This window comes from Trachemys scripta, chromosome 16, assembly GCF_013100865.1.
Source record: "Trachemys scripta elegans isolate TJP31775 chromosome 16, CAS_Tse_1.0, whole genome shotgun sequence".
Lineage (NCBI taxonomy): Eukaryota > Metazoa > Chordata > Testudines > Emydidae > Trachemys > Trachemys scripta.
Genome location: NC_048313.1, coordinates 18,669,498 through 18,685,889, shown reverse-complemented (window position 1 = coordinate 18,685,889; position 16,392 = coordinate 18,669,498). Strand labels below are relative to the sequence as shown.

The 16,392-nt window shown below is 45.1% G+C and overlaps 1 protein-coding gene across 1 annotated transcript; it reads left to right on the top strand.

The window, feature by feature from the left end:
• The first annotated feature begins 8,543 nt into the window (after positions 1 to 8,543).
• On the top strand, positions 8,544 to 15,986 carry LOC117889058 (keratin, type II cytoskeletal 5-like). Its single transcript, XM_034792877.1, has 9 exons — positions 8,544 to 9,237; positions 10,110 to 10,324; positions 11,077 to 11,137; positions 11,727 to 11,822; positions 12,996 to 13,160; positions 13,575 to 13,700; positions 14,179 to 14,399; positions 14,604 to 14,632; positions 14,736 to 15,986. Exons 1-9 carry the CDS (start codon positions 8,632 to 8,634, stop codon positions 15,089 to 15,091), a joined length of 1,875 nt encoding a protein of 624 aa, XP_034648768.1. The 5' UTR covers positions 8,544 to 8,631; the 3' UTR covers positions 15,092 to 15,986.
• The last annotated feature ends 406 nt before the right edge of the window (positions 15,987 to 16,392 follow it).

Genomic DNA, 16,392 nt, shown 5'->3' with positions numbered 1-16,392 from the left:
GGGTCCCCACCCCTCCTTCTAAATGGAAAAGCACCAGGTTTAAGATGGATTCCAGTACCAGGTGACATGGTCACATGTCCTGTGATACCCCAAGCCTCCATTCTTGCCGGCCTGACTCACACGAACACAGGAAGGCTTGCAAGTAAACAGAGCCATTTACAACCAACTGTCCTAGTCAATGGGAGCCATCAAGATTCTAAACCACCATTAATGGCCCACACTTTGCATAATTACAACAGGACTTCAGAGTTATACTTCTTATTTCTAGCATTAGACACAAGAATGATACATACATACATACATACAAATAGGATGAACACACTCAGTAGATTATAAGCTTTGTAATGATACCTTACAAGACACCTTTTGCATGAAGCATATTCCAGTTACATTATATTCACACTTATTAGCATATTTCCATAAAACATATTGAGTGCAATGTCACACCTCCCTCCCAGATTTAATCAAAAATGGACATTTCCTGTGGAAAGAAACATTTGGATGAAAATGCCATTTTGTTGTTATTGAAAACATTGTTTTGAATGAAATATGTCAACCAGCTCAAACATTAAAGGATCACTTTGCCCATCGCAGAAATGCATTGACCTCAGGGGTCAAAGGCCTTTTATCAGTGCTCCCCAATACTTGATAGCAATTCAGGGTGGAGAGAGAAGGATCCAGCATTCAATAGAAATAACCGGTGAACTGAATTTAGGGGAGATGTACCTAGAAGGGATCTTGAAAGGTTGTCAAGTCCAGCCCCTTGCCTTCACTAGCAGGACCAAGTATTGATTTTGCCCTCAATCCCTAAGTGGCCCCTTCAAGGATTGAACTCACAACCCTGGGTTTAGCAGGCCAATGCTCAAACCACTGAGCTATCCCTCTCTCCCATGGGAATTTGTGGCAGGACACTGGCAATAACTTCCATACTTTTGTGGGGAAAGATAAAACCCGTGAGCATTCTAGGTGCTCCTAGACTGCAGGTGGTCAGGACATTGGGATAACATCTCACCTGATGGTGACACCTTGATGTTCAGTGACCATGGTGATGAGCATGGTACAAATACAATAGGCAGATAAATCCCTATCCCGAGAGAGAGATTGAGATACCCAGATAGATGGTTTTCATTCATATCTATCTAGTTTTGGCCTAGCTGACGAAAATAAAATCCGTGCTGTGGGGGTCTCATGACATGTCTGAAATCATGTCAAAATACTGTGCGTAGGGTGGGCTGCCAGGAGTTTGCAGGTAAGCAGGGGCGTGATCCGCATCCCCTTGCATGATGACCACTCAGCAGCATGGAGGGGTGTTTGAGGTCTGGAAAGGGGAGAGGCAGGAGCATTATCAGTGAGAGGAAAACCATTGGCCCAAGACATTCCCATTTGGGGGCAGGCAAGGCTGCCTGATGGCTTCCAATAACGCAACCAACTTGTTCTGCAAGCACAGTAGGGTCGGCTCCATTCCCATAAGGAGCATGCTTGGAGCCAGGATTGTTCCTTGGGAGATTACACACCTGAGAGCAGTCGGAATGTATAATGATCCCTTCTGGCCTTAAAATCTATGGGGCAGATCCACCACTGATGTAAACTGAAGCCAGCGGAGCTATGGCCATTCAGCTCAGCTAATGCCCGAGCCCCCGTGAACCTATGGCTCTATCGCTCAAGAGAAGATTAAGTGAATTCAGGGCCTGGGGAAGGTGCTGCACGATACTTTCTCTGGCTATTCTCGAAACAGATGGCAGCAGCACAAGCATCCCCACTGTGCCGCTTTCCTGACTCAGAGAAACCACGCTGGTTGGGTGGAGTGGGGTGAGACAATGACTCTATTTGCCCCATCAGTCCGATGCTCAGCCTCTCTGCTGAGATGGCTCAATGTGTGGATAATTGGTGCTGCTTTCCTAGTGGAAGTTTATGATAGCAATGAAATAATTCACTCCAGGAACTACTCCCACTCAGCTGGGTTTTCCAAGCAAACACATCATTTCGGTCAATTCGTCAGCTCACTTACTCTGCTCTGTTTGATCACATTATGCAAGATGATGGATGCAGCAAAAATGTGACCCTCCCTTGGTGACATTTTTCAATGCAGAACAGCCAGCCGCACGTCTGGACTTTCACTTTAAAAGACCAATTGTCGATTAAAGCAAAACAACCTTCCCTTCACCCCATTTAAAAGGAGGAGGAAGAGGACAGTGTGTGCGTCTCCTTCAAAACAGTCTTAGGTCATAGAGTCCAAGGCCAGAAGGGACCATGGTGATCATGTAATGTGATCTCCTGTATAACACAGGCCATAGAGTTTCCCTGAATTTATTCCTGTTTGAAATAGAGCAGTTCAGCGGTTTGAGCATTGGCCTGCTAAACCCAGGGTTGTGAGTTCAATCCCTGAGGGGCCATTTAGGGATCTGGGGCAAAAATCTGTCTGGAGAATGGTCCTGCTTTGAGCAGGGGGTTGGACTAGGTGACCTCCTGAGATCCCTCCCAACTCTGATATTCTATGATCTCTTTCTGAAAAACATCCATCTTTGATTTAGAAATTTCCAAAGATGAATGATCCACCGTAACCTTTGGTAAGTTGTTCCAATGGTTAATTACCCTCACTGATAAAAATTTGCACCTTAGTTCCTAGTCTGAATTTGTCTAGCTTCAACTTCCGGCCATTGGATCTTTTTATATTTTTTGTCTTCTAGTTCGAAAAACCCTCTATCGTCAAATTTCTGTTCCCCATGTAGGTACTTACAGACTGTGATTGACTCACCCCTTAACCTCCTCTTTGATAAACTAAATAGATTGAACTCCTTGAGGTTTTTCACTGTAAGGCATGCTTCCCAATCCCTTAATCATTCTTGTGGCTCTTCTCTGACCCATCTCCAATTTTTTAACATTCTTCTTGAATTGTAGACACCAGTACTGGACATAGTATTCCTTTAGAAGTCACACTAGTGCCAAGTACAGAGGTCAAATAACCTTTACTCCTACTTGAGATTCACTTGTTTATATACCTGAGGCTCACATTACCTCTTTTGGCAACAGCATTGCACTCGGAACTCATGTTCAGCTGATTATCCACCGAGACGTCCAAGTCTTTTTCATAGTCACTGCTTCCAGGATAAGTCCTCTCTCCCATAGATATAACTTGCATTCTTGGTTCCTAGATGCATGATTTTACACTTGGCGGTATTGAAATACATGTTTGCTTGAGGCCAGTTTCCCAAGCGATCCAGGTTGCTATGTATCAGTTGTCCTCTTCAACATTTACAACTCCCCAATCTTTGTGCCATCTGCAAACCGGATCAATAATGATTTTATGTTTTCTTCCATGTCATTAATAAAAATCATTTGCAGTATTGTTGCTCATGTTTAGGGTGACCAGATGTCCTGATTTTATAGGGACAGTCCCGATATTTGGGGCTTTTTCTTATATATGCTCCTATTACCCTCCCCACCCTCTGTCATGATTTTTCACACTTGCTATCTGGTCACCCTTATGTTGGTCCCGGGATATAAGAGACAAGGTGGGCAAGGTAATATCTTTTATTGGACTAACTTCTGTTGGTGAAAGAGACAAGCTTTTAAGGTACAGAGACCTGAAGAAGACCTCTATGTAGCTCGAAAGCGTGCCTCTTTCGCCAACAGAACTTGGAACAATAAAAGATATTGCCTCACCCACCTTGTGTCTCTCATTGATAAAAATGTTCTGTAGTGTAGGGCCCAAAACCAAACCCTGTATGATCCTACTAGAAACGCACACATTTCATGATGATTCCCCATTGCCAGCTACATTTTGAGACCTACCGCTAGCCAGTTTTTAATCCATTTAACATGTGCCGTGTTAATTCTGTATTGTTCAAGTGTCTTCATCAAAATGTTGTGCGGTACCATCTAAGTATATTACATCAACACTATTCTCGTTATCACCGAACTTATGATCTAGTGAAAAAAGAAGTAACTTACTTCACTTGAACTGGACCCAAAATGGCAGCTGCCTCCACCTGTACATTTAAAAGTGCAGTACATAGCAACAAAACTGCAAGTGGTATGTTGCTACCTATGTTGAGAACTCCAGAGGTGTATTGGGGCACTTTTAGAAGAGTGTGTAGCCAGGGAATAATTCACCTCTATTATTAGTATTGTTGTTGGTGGTTGTTGCAGTAAGTGCCTTACAAACACGGAGCAAACTGATTGGTCCCTGCCCCGAACAGCTTCCATTAAGTCTCTTGGGGATGCAAGATAATCCTCAGTGGGTTCTCCTGTCTTATTTTCAAGAGACAGGCCATGAAAAGGACATGGCCTGTTCCTCTCTGAAACTGTAGTAGCTGCAGAATTCAGGATGGAAGGTCTCAAAGCAGCCAGAAGTTGCTTCGGTGAATTTGACCGAGATAGGGACCATGATAAAGTAGATGAGCTGTTCAGTGGATTAAATTTAATAACCCTACCGGCACTGATCTCCTCGCCAGCACTGGCTGCTTCAGCTTTCTTGGTTGTTTGCGTTGTGTCTGCCTAAGCAAACTGTAAGTCTTCCAGGGTAGGGGAGCCTGACCCTGCTTCCTGTTAAATCAGTGGCAGTTTTGGCTCTGGGTTCATGGAAGCAAGAGCAGGTAGGTTGTAGAGCACCATGGGTAATATATCTAAAATGGGTGGCAGTAAGTGCACTGGGATTGTCTGAAATTAACAGTGGAACTCTGGTTGGCAATGAAAATTCTCCGTTCGGCAAAAGGCCTTTGAATATCTTCCAGTTAATGAGTAACAAATAATTGAATCCAAAGCATTTTGAATGATGCCAAGCCATGGAATGATCTTCAGAAGTTCCCTCTGTTTTTGCACTTGCGAATGCATGTCAGTGACACTTCGCTGTGTAAGGAAATGCACGTCCTCACAAATGAGATGATGCTGGATTCGCAGTTATGTTAAGGCCCATTTCTACTGCTTTGGCCATGCAAAGATAAGTTGTGTGTCTAGTGATAGGCAGAAAAATGAGAAGCCGGTTAAAGCCAGCTGAGGCTGGTCCTAAATGTTTGAGATTAGAGCTGTGAGACATGGAATTTTTGGTGTGCTGGCAATGCCAAAAAATTGGGGAACATTTTTTTTGTGTTGACCCAGAACAAACTTTTTCTGAAATGTTTGGTTAGTAGCAAAAAAAACCAAAACAAAACAAAAAAAACCCACTGGCTTGGGGGTTGAACGTAACCTTTTGTTTTACCTGGCAGGAAATGTTTCCTTTTGATTTTGAGCATTTTAAAATCTTTTTAATTTTTAAAAATCACAGTAGAAGGAAATTTCCCAAGCCAAAAGTCATTTCAAATCACAAGATCAAAATGTCTTGTTTGGAAAAGGTTGAAATGTTTTTATTTTTTCTGCTTCTTTCCACCCCAGCTAAAACAATTTGGTGAATTTGGCACAAAGAGGTGAAATGTTTCAGTGTCGCGGAATCTGCATTTTTTTTTTTTTTTTTTGCCAATGAGGATAATGTTTCGTTACTTTCCAGGAGGGTTGTGAGGATTAAACCCATTCATGCTTGTGCGATGCTCGGTTGATTTGGTGGTCAGGGCTATGTAACTACTTAGATCAGGGGTGGCCAACCTGTGGCTCCGGAGCCACATACGGCTCTTCAGAGGTTAATATGCGGCTCCTTGTATAGGCACCGACTCTGGGGCTGGCGCTACAGGTGCCAACTTTCCAATGTGCCGGGGGTGGGGGGGCTCACTGCTCAACCCCTGGCTCTGCCACAGGCCCTGCCCCCACTCCTCCCCTTCCCACCCCCTCCCCTGAGCCTGCCCTTGCTCTTCCCTGCTCCCCCCCAGAGCCTCCTGCACGCCACGAAACAGCTGATCGGGAAGTGTGGGGAGGGAGGAGGAGGCGTTGATCAGCGGGGCTGCCGGTGGGTGGGAGGCGCTGAGAGCAGGGGGAGCTGATGGGGGGCTGCTGACGTATTACTGTGGCTCTTTGGAAATGTACATTGGTAAATTCTGGCTCCTTCTCAGGCTCAGGTTGGCCACCCTTGACTTAGATGGCTATGTAGTCCAATCAGCTGTGTTGCACAGCAAATGTGGGAATAAGTGAAACTCAGGGTATCTGATTGAGACAGTGCTACTTACACACTAGGAGACAATATAAGTTTTCCCTCACAGGTAACTCAAACAAACCTTGGTTACATCCATGCAGGTTTGTCTTTGTTTCGCCTCTTTATCATAAAAGCCAGATGAAGAAGAAGCAAGTGGCTTTCCCTGCACTTCTGCCTGGGCATTTCTCCATACTCAGCGCAGCTGATACAATGATGTTGTTTTGGTTTGTGAAGCTGGAGCTTAGACTGTCTATCAAGTTTGAACTGGATGAGGATGATTGATGATAAAATCATGCTTTAATTGCCTGACTTTGGCTGGAGACAGTGCTGTGACTCAATACGTGTGTTACCTGAGTGACTGAAATTAGGACAGCGGCGTTCAGCTGACTTAACAACTCCCCTCCTGTCGTGGGCCGTGAGATTTTATGATAGTGTATTTGGCAATCGTCAGAGAAGCCAGAGAAAAAGCATCCTGGTTGTTGTATCTGCAAGAGCACAGCACCTCCATGAACCCTGCACTACTGTGCACTACAGTGGAGTGAATTAGACTGATCAATAAAACGGGAGTGCTTTAGTCTGTGTATGGTATGCAGAGTGCATTGGTTGTGGCTTGTTGTGTGTTCGCTGCACCTTTAAAGGGGGAGCAGGCCCACTCCCCACTGCAGGGATGGCAGTGTTTTGTGTTTAGATGCAGCCTGTTACAAAGGAGTGAGACACACCCTGTACTCTCTTTCTCTCGTGGAGACCTGGGCTAAAATTTTCAAAAGGGTCACATTTTCCAAAACTTGACCCAGGAGTCCCATTTTCCGAAGGACTTAGGCCTTTAGGAGCCTAGTTCACACCCTGTGAAAGTCGGTGAGAGGCTCCTGAGTGCGTCAGCGACTTTTGAAAATGGGACTTAAGGCTAGATTTTCAAAGGTATTTAGGTGCCTAAGGATAAGTGCCTAGTGGGGATTTTCAAAAGCGCCCAGGTGCCTGACTCCAATGGTGGTTTAAAAAAATTCTGCCCCATGACTTGTATTATTTGTTAGTGCAGGCTGACTCTCAGAAAGAAATTCAAATTGCTGAATAAAAATGGGCAAAACTAGTCAACAGGTGTATTTGATAAATAGCATTCAGACAGTTAAAATGATGATTGTATGACGCTTTTATATATATTTGTAAGTCTCTCTCTTTCTCTCATGAGCTACCCAGCTGTTTTACAATACTCAACAGCTGTATTGTTTATTATCTAAACAGCACCATAGCCATGCATGGCACTTTTTAAACAAGGCCTCCACTAGTTAGCTATCATTTGTTACTTATTTATCTATCTCTTTGTCTCACTGTCTAGTTCTCTATCTAGTTGTATGTCCACACTCATCACCCTAGCATCTGAATACGTCTACACAGCAATTAAACACTTGCGGCTGGCCCCGGTCAGCAGACGCGGGCTTGCGGAGCTTGGGCTGAGGGGCTGCAAAATTGCTGTATAGTCACAAGGCGGGGGAAGGTGCCAGAGCCTGGGCTCCTGCCCGAGTGTCTACACAGCAATTTTTAGCCCTGCAGCCCATGAGTCCAAGTCAGCTGATCTGGGCCAGCTGCAGCCATGCTTTGGGGCTTTTATTTCAATGTAGCTGTATCCTGAGTGTCCGTTGATGCTTCTCAGTGTTGCTTATTTGCTTTTAGTCTTCAGAATAACACAGAGGACAGGGGGATTTGCACGCTCTGTTGATCATTGCATTTCTCATCCATGTTGCTGCCCAAGTTACTCACGATACCAGATAATCGGGAGATTCTAGGACTACAGATTCTAGGATTCACCTCTGCAGGAATTAAGGTCACTGGTAACAGAAGCTCCCATTACAAGAGATTTTTAGGAAGCTTCAGGGGTGAAAAGCCCAAATTCACCTCTCTGGTAAAAGTCTTATTTTAATGAGACCGTGTAGAGCCTCCTCCAATTGCAATATGCTCAGCTCCCGCTTTGGATTGGGCAACCGGTTCTCAGAAGCCAAAGGCAATTTTCCATGGAGAAAGCAGATTTAGGGTGTAATCATAGGTGTGTGTGTGTGGGGAATTGTGAAAGCTGTGCTATTATTTGGCATCCCCTAAAACGTTTGCCTGCCATGGGGCTTTACGAGGCAAGTTCCAGATAAAGATACAGATAAACGGTACCCATCCAGAATAAGGGGGAAATGAATGATTCACAGCATCATTTTAAAGAGAGATCATTTCAGACACCCTAAAAAAGTGCAAGGCATCTTAGTCAGAGAGAGTTACCGGGAGGCGTATGTGACATTGTTCTTGTTTTGCTTTTTTCCCTTCTGCGCTGCAGGGGCGTGTGACTGGGCAGGGTCATTGGCCAATTGAAGATCAAAATCTGTCAAGCACACCAAGCTCAAGAACACAATAAGATCATATCCTCGGTCACGCCCATGCAAGCCCAGCCCATCTCCCGAAGCAGCTAAAAGGGAGCATCTCGAGCACTGGATTCAGAGGGACTCACTTCCCTTCACTGTGCACCCATCTCCTTGCACCACAGAAACGGTGATTCTTCTCCTCTTCGTCTCCCACTCTGTTTAGAAGGAGCAGCCATGTATCTCCAGCCGTGCACGCCGTCCACTGGAGGCAGCAGAAGGAGCTACAGCTCATGCTCTGCCATTGGTGCTGGTGGAGGAGGGGGGGGCCGAGTCAGGAGTAGCTACAGCTCCTATTCCTCCAGGGGCTATGGAGGTGGCGGACGCTGTGCAGGGTTTGGCAGCAGGAGTCTGCATGGTGTAGGCGGAGGTGCGAGGATTTCTTACGGTGGAGGATTTGGGTGCAGAGGTGGTGGCTTCGGTGGCGGCTTTGGAGGTGGAGCGGGTGGCTATGGAGGTGGAGCGGGCGGCTTTGGAGGAGGACCGTGTGGCTTTGGAGGAGGAGCGGGTGGTTTTGGAGGAGGAGCGGGCGGCTTTGGAGGAGGAGCGGGCGGCTTTGGAGGCGGACTGGGCTTTGGTGGACCCAGCTTTGGACCCGGCTTTGGACCTGGCTTTGGACCTGGCAGACCTGGGCAGCCTGGAGGCATCCAGCCCGTTCACGTTGACCCAAGCCTCCTGCAGCCGGTCAATGTGGAGATTGACCCCCATATCCAGCAAGTGAAAACTCAGGAGAAGGAGCAGATCAAGGTCCTCAACAACCAGTTTGCAGTATTCATCGACAAGGTGAGAAGTCAGGGCAGTAGGGGGGCACTTGGAACGGCTTTGTGTACTGCAGAAAGGGTGGTTTCTGTATTTCCATCTCAGTTTTGGTAAGAAAGGACAATTGAGCAGTGATCAGAAATAGGCTAGAATGTCTCATCCAGAGACCGAGAGAGATCAAAAGCTTCTCCTGAATGGGCCTTGCCATGGATTCAGCTACCCAAGCTACTCTTGGGCTTTGAGCTGTAGGATGCTCCAGAAAGTCACGTTCAAGTCATCACAACATCTTTAGCATTCGCTAGCTGGTCGTACTACTGTGAATTTCTCTTTCCACATGGCCTCCTGTCAAATGCTACCTAATTTGATTATCAAATGACCCCTTTACAGTGGAAAACTAGGATTTCTAATTTGGCAGATCCTCAGCTTCAATGCAACTAGGACAGTTTACTCTAGCTCAAGATCTGCCCCAGAATGTTTTCAGTGATGGAGCTCACTATTTCAGATTCTGTTTGGTTGCCATTCTGAGTTTTGACGGAATAGTCCTAAGTTATATTGCAAAGTGCTGGTTGGAGGGCAGTGAGCGGAAAGGTTTTTGCAAAAATCGGTTCTCCTAAAATTTTCCAAAAGTTGAAACATTTCAATGTGCTCAAAGATTTTGCAAAACAGGGTGAAAATGCAACTGAAATGTTCTGCAATTTGGTTTCAAATCCCCAAATGCCATCCATATCTTGAAATTTCATCAACCTTTCAAACTTTGATGACTTTGACCACCTTCGATATTACCATTCAACTGAGAAAGAACTCTCCTGTTTGCACAATGCAGCAGGATCTTTGAGTAGTGCCGCTCTTCCAAGTATTATAGGGAATACTTAATCCATCTGCTTTTTGGGTTTCAGGTCCGGTTCTTGGAACAACAAAATAAAGTTCTGGTCACCAAGTGGGAACTCTTACAACAGCAAGGCGGAACAATTATTAGGAAGGACTTAGCGCCCTTGTTTGAGAATTTTATCCAAACCTTGAGGAGGAGGCTAGATGGACTCCAAAATCAGAAGGGACAATTGCAGTCAGAACTGGAGAACATGCAGCAGTATGTCGAGGAGTACAAGCGCAAGTAAGTGCATTAAAAGAGTAAGAAACAAAATATTAAATTAAAACATATTACAGTTATAGCAAACTCGATCAATCAATTTACTGTGCCTTCAGTGGTAAAGGGCAGGGGCTAGTTTTCACCATCCATAAACTCTTTGATACCAATTATGGCTGAAAATCCCAACATGGCCTAATTTCAAAGGCACAAATGGCAGAGAGGCACCTGACCCTGGGTAGTCAATGGGAATTGGACCGCTAATTCCCATCTGTGGTTTGAAAATCACAAGAAGGCTAAAGCCCAAGAACAGAGAAACATTTTTATTCACTACTTAAGAAAAAAACCCACCCCATTCTGTTTATAGGTATATAATAAGCCCTGAGTTCTAATGTTCTTTCTTATCAGTTGCGTTACAGCAGTTCTTTTCTTAAGAGGGTGGCTGATGGGCTGTGGACCTCGAGGAAGAAGTGTGTTTTGAGGAGGGATCTGAAGGTGGAAAGGATGTAGGAGTGATGAATTGGATCCCATCTGGATGCTAGCAAGAAAGAGTTAGTGGTAATACAACATGAAGGGTCATTTAGATGCTCATCTTTGGTGTAGTAAAATGGGGAAGAGAAGGAGATGAGAACAGAGAGTTAGACAGGTTCTCTGATTTAAATATCTAGATTATTTGACATTAGACTTGATTTGAACCTTAGTTGAGTCTAGCCTTTCTTTACTGGTAACTGAAGCAGCAAAACTCAAATAAACCCAGCTTGTCTCTTTACTTGAAACAGGTACGAAGACGAAATCAACAAGCGCACAGCTGCTGAGAATGAGTTCGTGGTGCTCAAGAAGGTAAGCAGCGATGCTAACTAAAGAATGCGGTGGGAAGCTTTAAACAGGGGGTCAGCGGGATTCTGTCTTCAATGAAAATATAACCAATGACAATCATAATTAGAAGCAAAAAAAAAAAAAAAAAAAATGCCAGTTAGACATAGTCCTGCACCAAAATACCCAAGTTGCTACGACCTGTGTGTTACAACCCAATATCCACTTGTGATTGGGTAACTGAATTTGTCAGATGCCCAGAAAAATATATGTCTGCCTATGCAGGTATTTCTATGGTGCCCATCACAGTGCTATCTGAGTACCTGACAAAAATTAACACATTTTTGTGCCTTACAAGTCAGGTTTTCAGCTTCTCCACTTAATGTCCACAAAATCTTCCAAAGATGCTACATCACCTTGGTCTTATTGTAATGGGGAATAAAATAACTAATCCCGAAGGTCCTGTTTTCCCCACACCTTTCTGAGCGCTACATTGGAAGCCCCAACAGCAGAACAGCTGTTTCTTGACAGGGAACACAGAATGCTATTTCTGCCATGTTCAACCATACCCAATGGGAGATTAAACAATTCACGGTATCTCTGATCTTTCCTTCAGGATGTGGATAATGCCTACATGGTTAAAGTAGAATTGGAAACAAGGGTGCAAGGTCTGACTGATGAAATCAACTTCTTGAGATTTATATTTGAGGAGGTAAGGAGTCTTCCGTTTCCCTTGAGCAGCTGGTAATTGGGTGATGTAGATCCCTTCCAAAGAGGCTTGACTTTGATTAGCTACCAGGGTTGGGTTTCTCTTGGGTGATGGCTAGAGCTGTTGGAAACTGACAATGATTTTTTTTTCCTTCTGCAAACATTTGTGCCAGAAAGTCTGACTCCATACAGGTAGAGACTGACTCATTTCTAACCTGTAACCAAATGCCAGGCACCTGAAATCACCTTTAGGATGCCAGATTTTCAGAGCCGCTCAGCACCCACAGCTTCTGCTGAAGTCAATAGGGGCTCCTTTTTTTTGAAAATCAGCCCATTTATTCGGAGCGTAAATATGGATCTAGAGGCCTAACTTTAAGCAAACATGTTTGATCATTGTAGCCGCAGACAAATGGACTGAACTCAAGGCTGAGGACCAGTTCTAGTCTCTGCTTTGTCACTGAAGGGTCTCAAGAATTCTTGGCACTTATTGTATAGCACTTCACAGACATTGGGTTAAACTGCGGCCCTAATGAATCAATGGGACTTTTGCCATTGAGTTTAATTATGCCAAGTTTTCACCCTTTGGCTTCAATTTCCTGAACTAAGTAGCCCAGTACTCCTATAGTTCAGAAATGCTGACATGCTGTCTAATTACCAGGGCTGGTGGGGAAACGGGGAAATATTTGTTAACAAATTTCCAAAATGCTTCTGTTTGGGAGTTCTTGAAAAAGGGCTGATTTCTCATATTTACATCTATTTTTGTAGAATATGCCACATTCTCCCCACCCCTTCCTTTCTATTTTTGTATAATGGGGGGGGGGAGCGGGAAGGCAAATGTTTTCATTTTCCAGTTTCAGCTGAAGAATGAAACTTAGCCACAAAAAGTTTTCTTTTTGAGACAAGGCTGTTTATTTTCCTTTAAGAATTTTGATCAGCTCTCATAATTGCTGTGACTTTGGAAACAAGCCAAGGACCTCCTTGTACCACCCTCATTTCTGAAAGATATCCTCCTCCTCAGCTGTGTTTATTCTATGACAGGCTATGTCTGTTCTAAATGGAAGTAAACAGATCTCTGTAGGCAGTCTTTAGATTGGAGAATAGGAAAAGGGGCAGAGATGGGAAATAACATGAATGAACGATACAGGAGAGAGATGACTAATGTTTTGGTGCTTTGCAGGAATTATCTCAGTTGCAGACGATAAGTCGGGACTTATCAGTGGTTGTATCCATGGATAACAACAGACATCTAGATCTGGATGGCATCATTCAGGAAGTCCGAAATCAATATGAGATCATCGCTCAGAGAAGTAGAGCTGAGGCAGAGGCCTGGTACCAGTCCAGGGTAAGTAATCAAGCGGCTAAAGATACGTGGATGGTAAATATCGCTCACCGCTGATTCATAAATACAGCTCAGTTGCAGTGGAAGAACTACACATAGTAAGCAAATATTTACACCTATAGACTTCCAGGCAGGAGCTCCCTTCTTACACACAATCCAAGAGGATCCATGGTTCATGTTTGTGCACGAATTCTGAATAGAACCAAAGATGTGGAATGGGGTCATGGGGGCTTCACACTGCAGAGAACCATATTGTAGTTCCCAAAGATCTCTGCATCTATGTGGGTGCCTAATGGAGATACTATAGGCCAGTATGATGGGCAGCAGACATGGCACAGCAGCTGCCTAACAATTACCAAGTGTTCTGTAGGTATCAGCGATATGTGGTTCAGTGGTTGTTTTATTTCTGCCCATCAGTATGAAGAGCTGCAGAGCACAGCTGGAAGACACGGGGACAACTTGCGCAACACCAAGACAGAGATCCAAGAGCTAACGAGGAGCATCCAGAGAATGCGGGCGGAAATTGAAAGTGTGAAGAAGCAGGTATGGCTCGGGAACTTTTTATATGTATCAGTGCGGGGCTGGATCAGGGATAATATTCCCTTGGCATTCCAGGAGCAGCAGTAGAGTTCTGGAAGCCCTTTCGCAGCCTGCAGGCGTGGCATCTGCTGATTAAAAACACCAATGCTGGTTGAAGTCGGTGAAACTTGCAGATCTTTGAGAGTCAGCACTTGCTTGGAACGCATCTGCCTCCTTGGCGGGCTCCATCTCTCAGCACTTTGTAATATGGGGTGGTGTGGGGAATGGAGAGCCAAGCTCTCCTGCGGGGTGTTGAGTCACACTAGGCAGCTAATGCATACACAACGTGGAGACAGCCACTTTTTTTTGCGGGGGCGGGGAATGAAAAATTGAAATTTTTGGCAATGCCCCAGGTCGTTTTCCAGCTACACGTAGCCTTGGTGAATCCGATCATGAAGTAGGTCTAGAGTGGAATTTAGACATTGCCTTTCCTCTTTTGCAGATCGCAAATCTGCAGTCTGCCATTGCTGAGGCAGAGGAGAAGGGCGAGATGGCCCTCAAGGATGCTAGGGCAAAACTGGATGATCTTGAACATGCCCTGCAGAAAGACAAGGCGGATCTGGCTAACTTATTGAAAGAGTACCAGGAACTGCTGAATGTCAAACTTGCCCTGGATATTGAGATCGCCATGTACAGGAAACTGCTGGAAGGAGAGGAGTCCAGGTAGGTGCATTGCCTGTTGGGATTTGTGTTTCAAATGGTTTCAAGTTCCCAGATTTGCTGGTAGGAGCTATTATAAGTGGGAAATAAAGAAATACTTAGCAACATCCTTTGCACTAAGGATGGGAAGTTCTGAAATGAGCAGGGCTCTTTGGAAGCATGACCTGCTTTCCTGGATGAATGACCTATGTCCCTTTCCCTACACAGGATAGCCGGAGGTGGCCATGTGAATGTCTGTAAGTAGCTTGTGGTCTTCACGTTGATATATGTTGTTTGTATTTCCCTGGGGTTTGTGGGCTATCCTTACGCTGACGGGGTGACCCTGTGCTTTTCTTGCAGCTGTCATTGGTGGAGGTGGAAGTGGAGGAGTCATCGGGGGTGGATTTGGCGGCGGAAGCGGAGGCGGCATCTGTGGTGGTGGATTCGGCGGAGGAAACATAGGATTCGGCGGCGGAAGCGGAGGAGGGATCTGTGGCGGTGGATTCGGTGGAGGCGGAGGATTCAGTGGCGGAAGCGGAGTTGTCGTCTGTGGTGGTGGATACGGCGGCAGAACCGTTGGAGGTGGTGGCTTCTCTTCTGGAAGCGGAAGAGGCTATGGAGGTGGCGGCAGCGGCATCTGCTCCAGCGGCGGTTCCTCGGTCACACGGCGATGCACCACGTCTTTCTCCACCAAATCCGGTTCAGGAGGGTACTGAGCACTGGAGCCAGGCCCCAGAAAGAAAGAAGCATCTTTTTATCTTCAAATGGCAGCAGCACAGCCCACCTAACCCAACTCTGGTATCCAGAAAAGAAATGAACTGTATCCCTTACAGCCCACACCCTCGAAACACCACCTGATCCCGACCGCATCTTCCCCAAAGGGAGGGCGGGAGCGATGCGCCATCCTGGCAGCAACGCCTGCTGGGTTTAAACCAAATGTCCGTATCAATTGAAATGCACCCACCGATTAAATGTTATAAGACCCTGTAAAGTAATGCATCACTTGAGGATATCAATAAGCAGCGAGCTGATTTAGAGGAGGGAGAGCTCTGCCCCTCTGGGTGTGCTGTAGATTTTTGGCTGTTGTGGCTGTCAAGGGGTAATGTGTATAAAACTCAACTTTCCTTCTCTTTTCCTAGCGCTTCTTCCAAAATGGCTATGTTTTCTTGGGTGCTATTGTATTTCCTGTGCCTTGCATCTCCTATTTGCGTGCTTTACAAATAGGTCTGAGTTGCGGTAAATGTGGGGGGAATTATAATCCACCTTCAGCTGAGTCGAGGAATTAGAAATGTTTGTGTGGCTATCTAGACACGATAGGCTTCCCCTTAAGGAATGATTAGGCAGGTTTGTTATTTTGGGTATCCAAAGACAGGCTCTAACCAACATTCACCATAAACCAATTCCACTCATCCCCCATCCTCCTTTAGTTGCACCTGATTCCACCGGATGTATTTGTGCCTTTATTGTAAAGATAACAGAGCAAACTATTCACTGCAAAGCATTCTGTGATGTAGAATATACTGTACTGTCACCATTTACCTACCTTTCCTACTCATGGGGCATCCCATTTTCTTGGGGTGTGACCATTTTCAATAAACTGCAGACAAGTCAGATCATGTCTATGTGTCATTATTATTATACAAGACTGAATAGGTCTGTGGTCAGGATCCTGAATGAAAAGCCAGAGCTGTTCTTCTGGTTAAAAAACAGACATAAAATGATACTCTGGGCAAAATTCTCAGCTAATGCAAATCAGTGAAGGTCTGTTGAAGTCCATGGACCTAGGCCAGCTTACAGTCTGGCCCCGTATGTTCTGAAATGTTGTTAAGATTATTGACATAGGGTTCATTTCCTAGAGGCAGGGCAGTTTGAATTTTTTTTTTGAGGTCACCGTGCAGCTGAAAAGAAATAATAACAACTGGGCCTGGTTTTCCATTATGCTAGTATTATGCCAGTGTGACTCTACTGAAATCAAGGGAGTCACACTTCGTGTTATGGAGTGGTGAATAAAACCTAG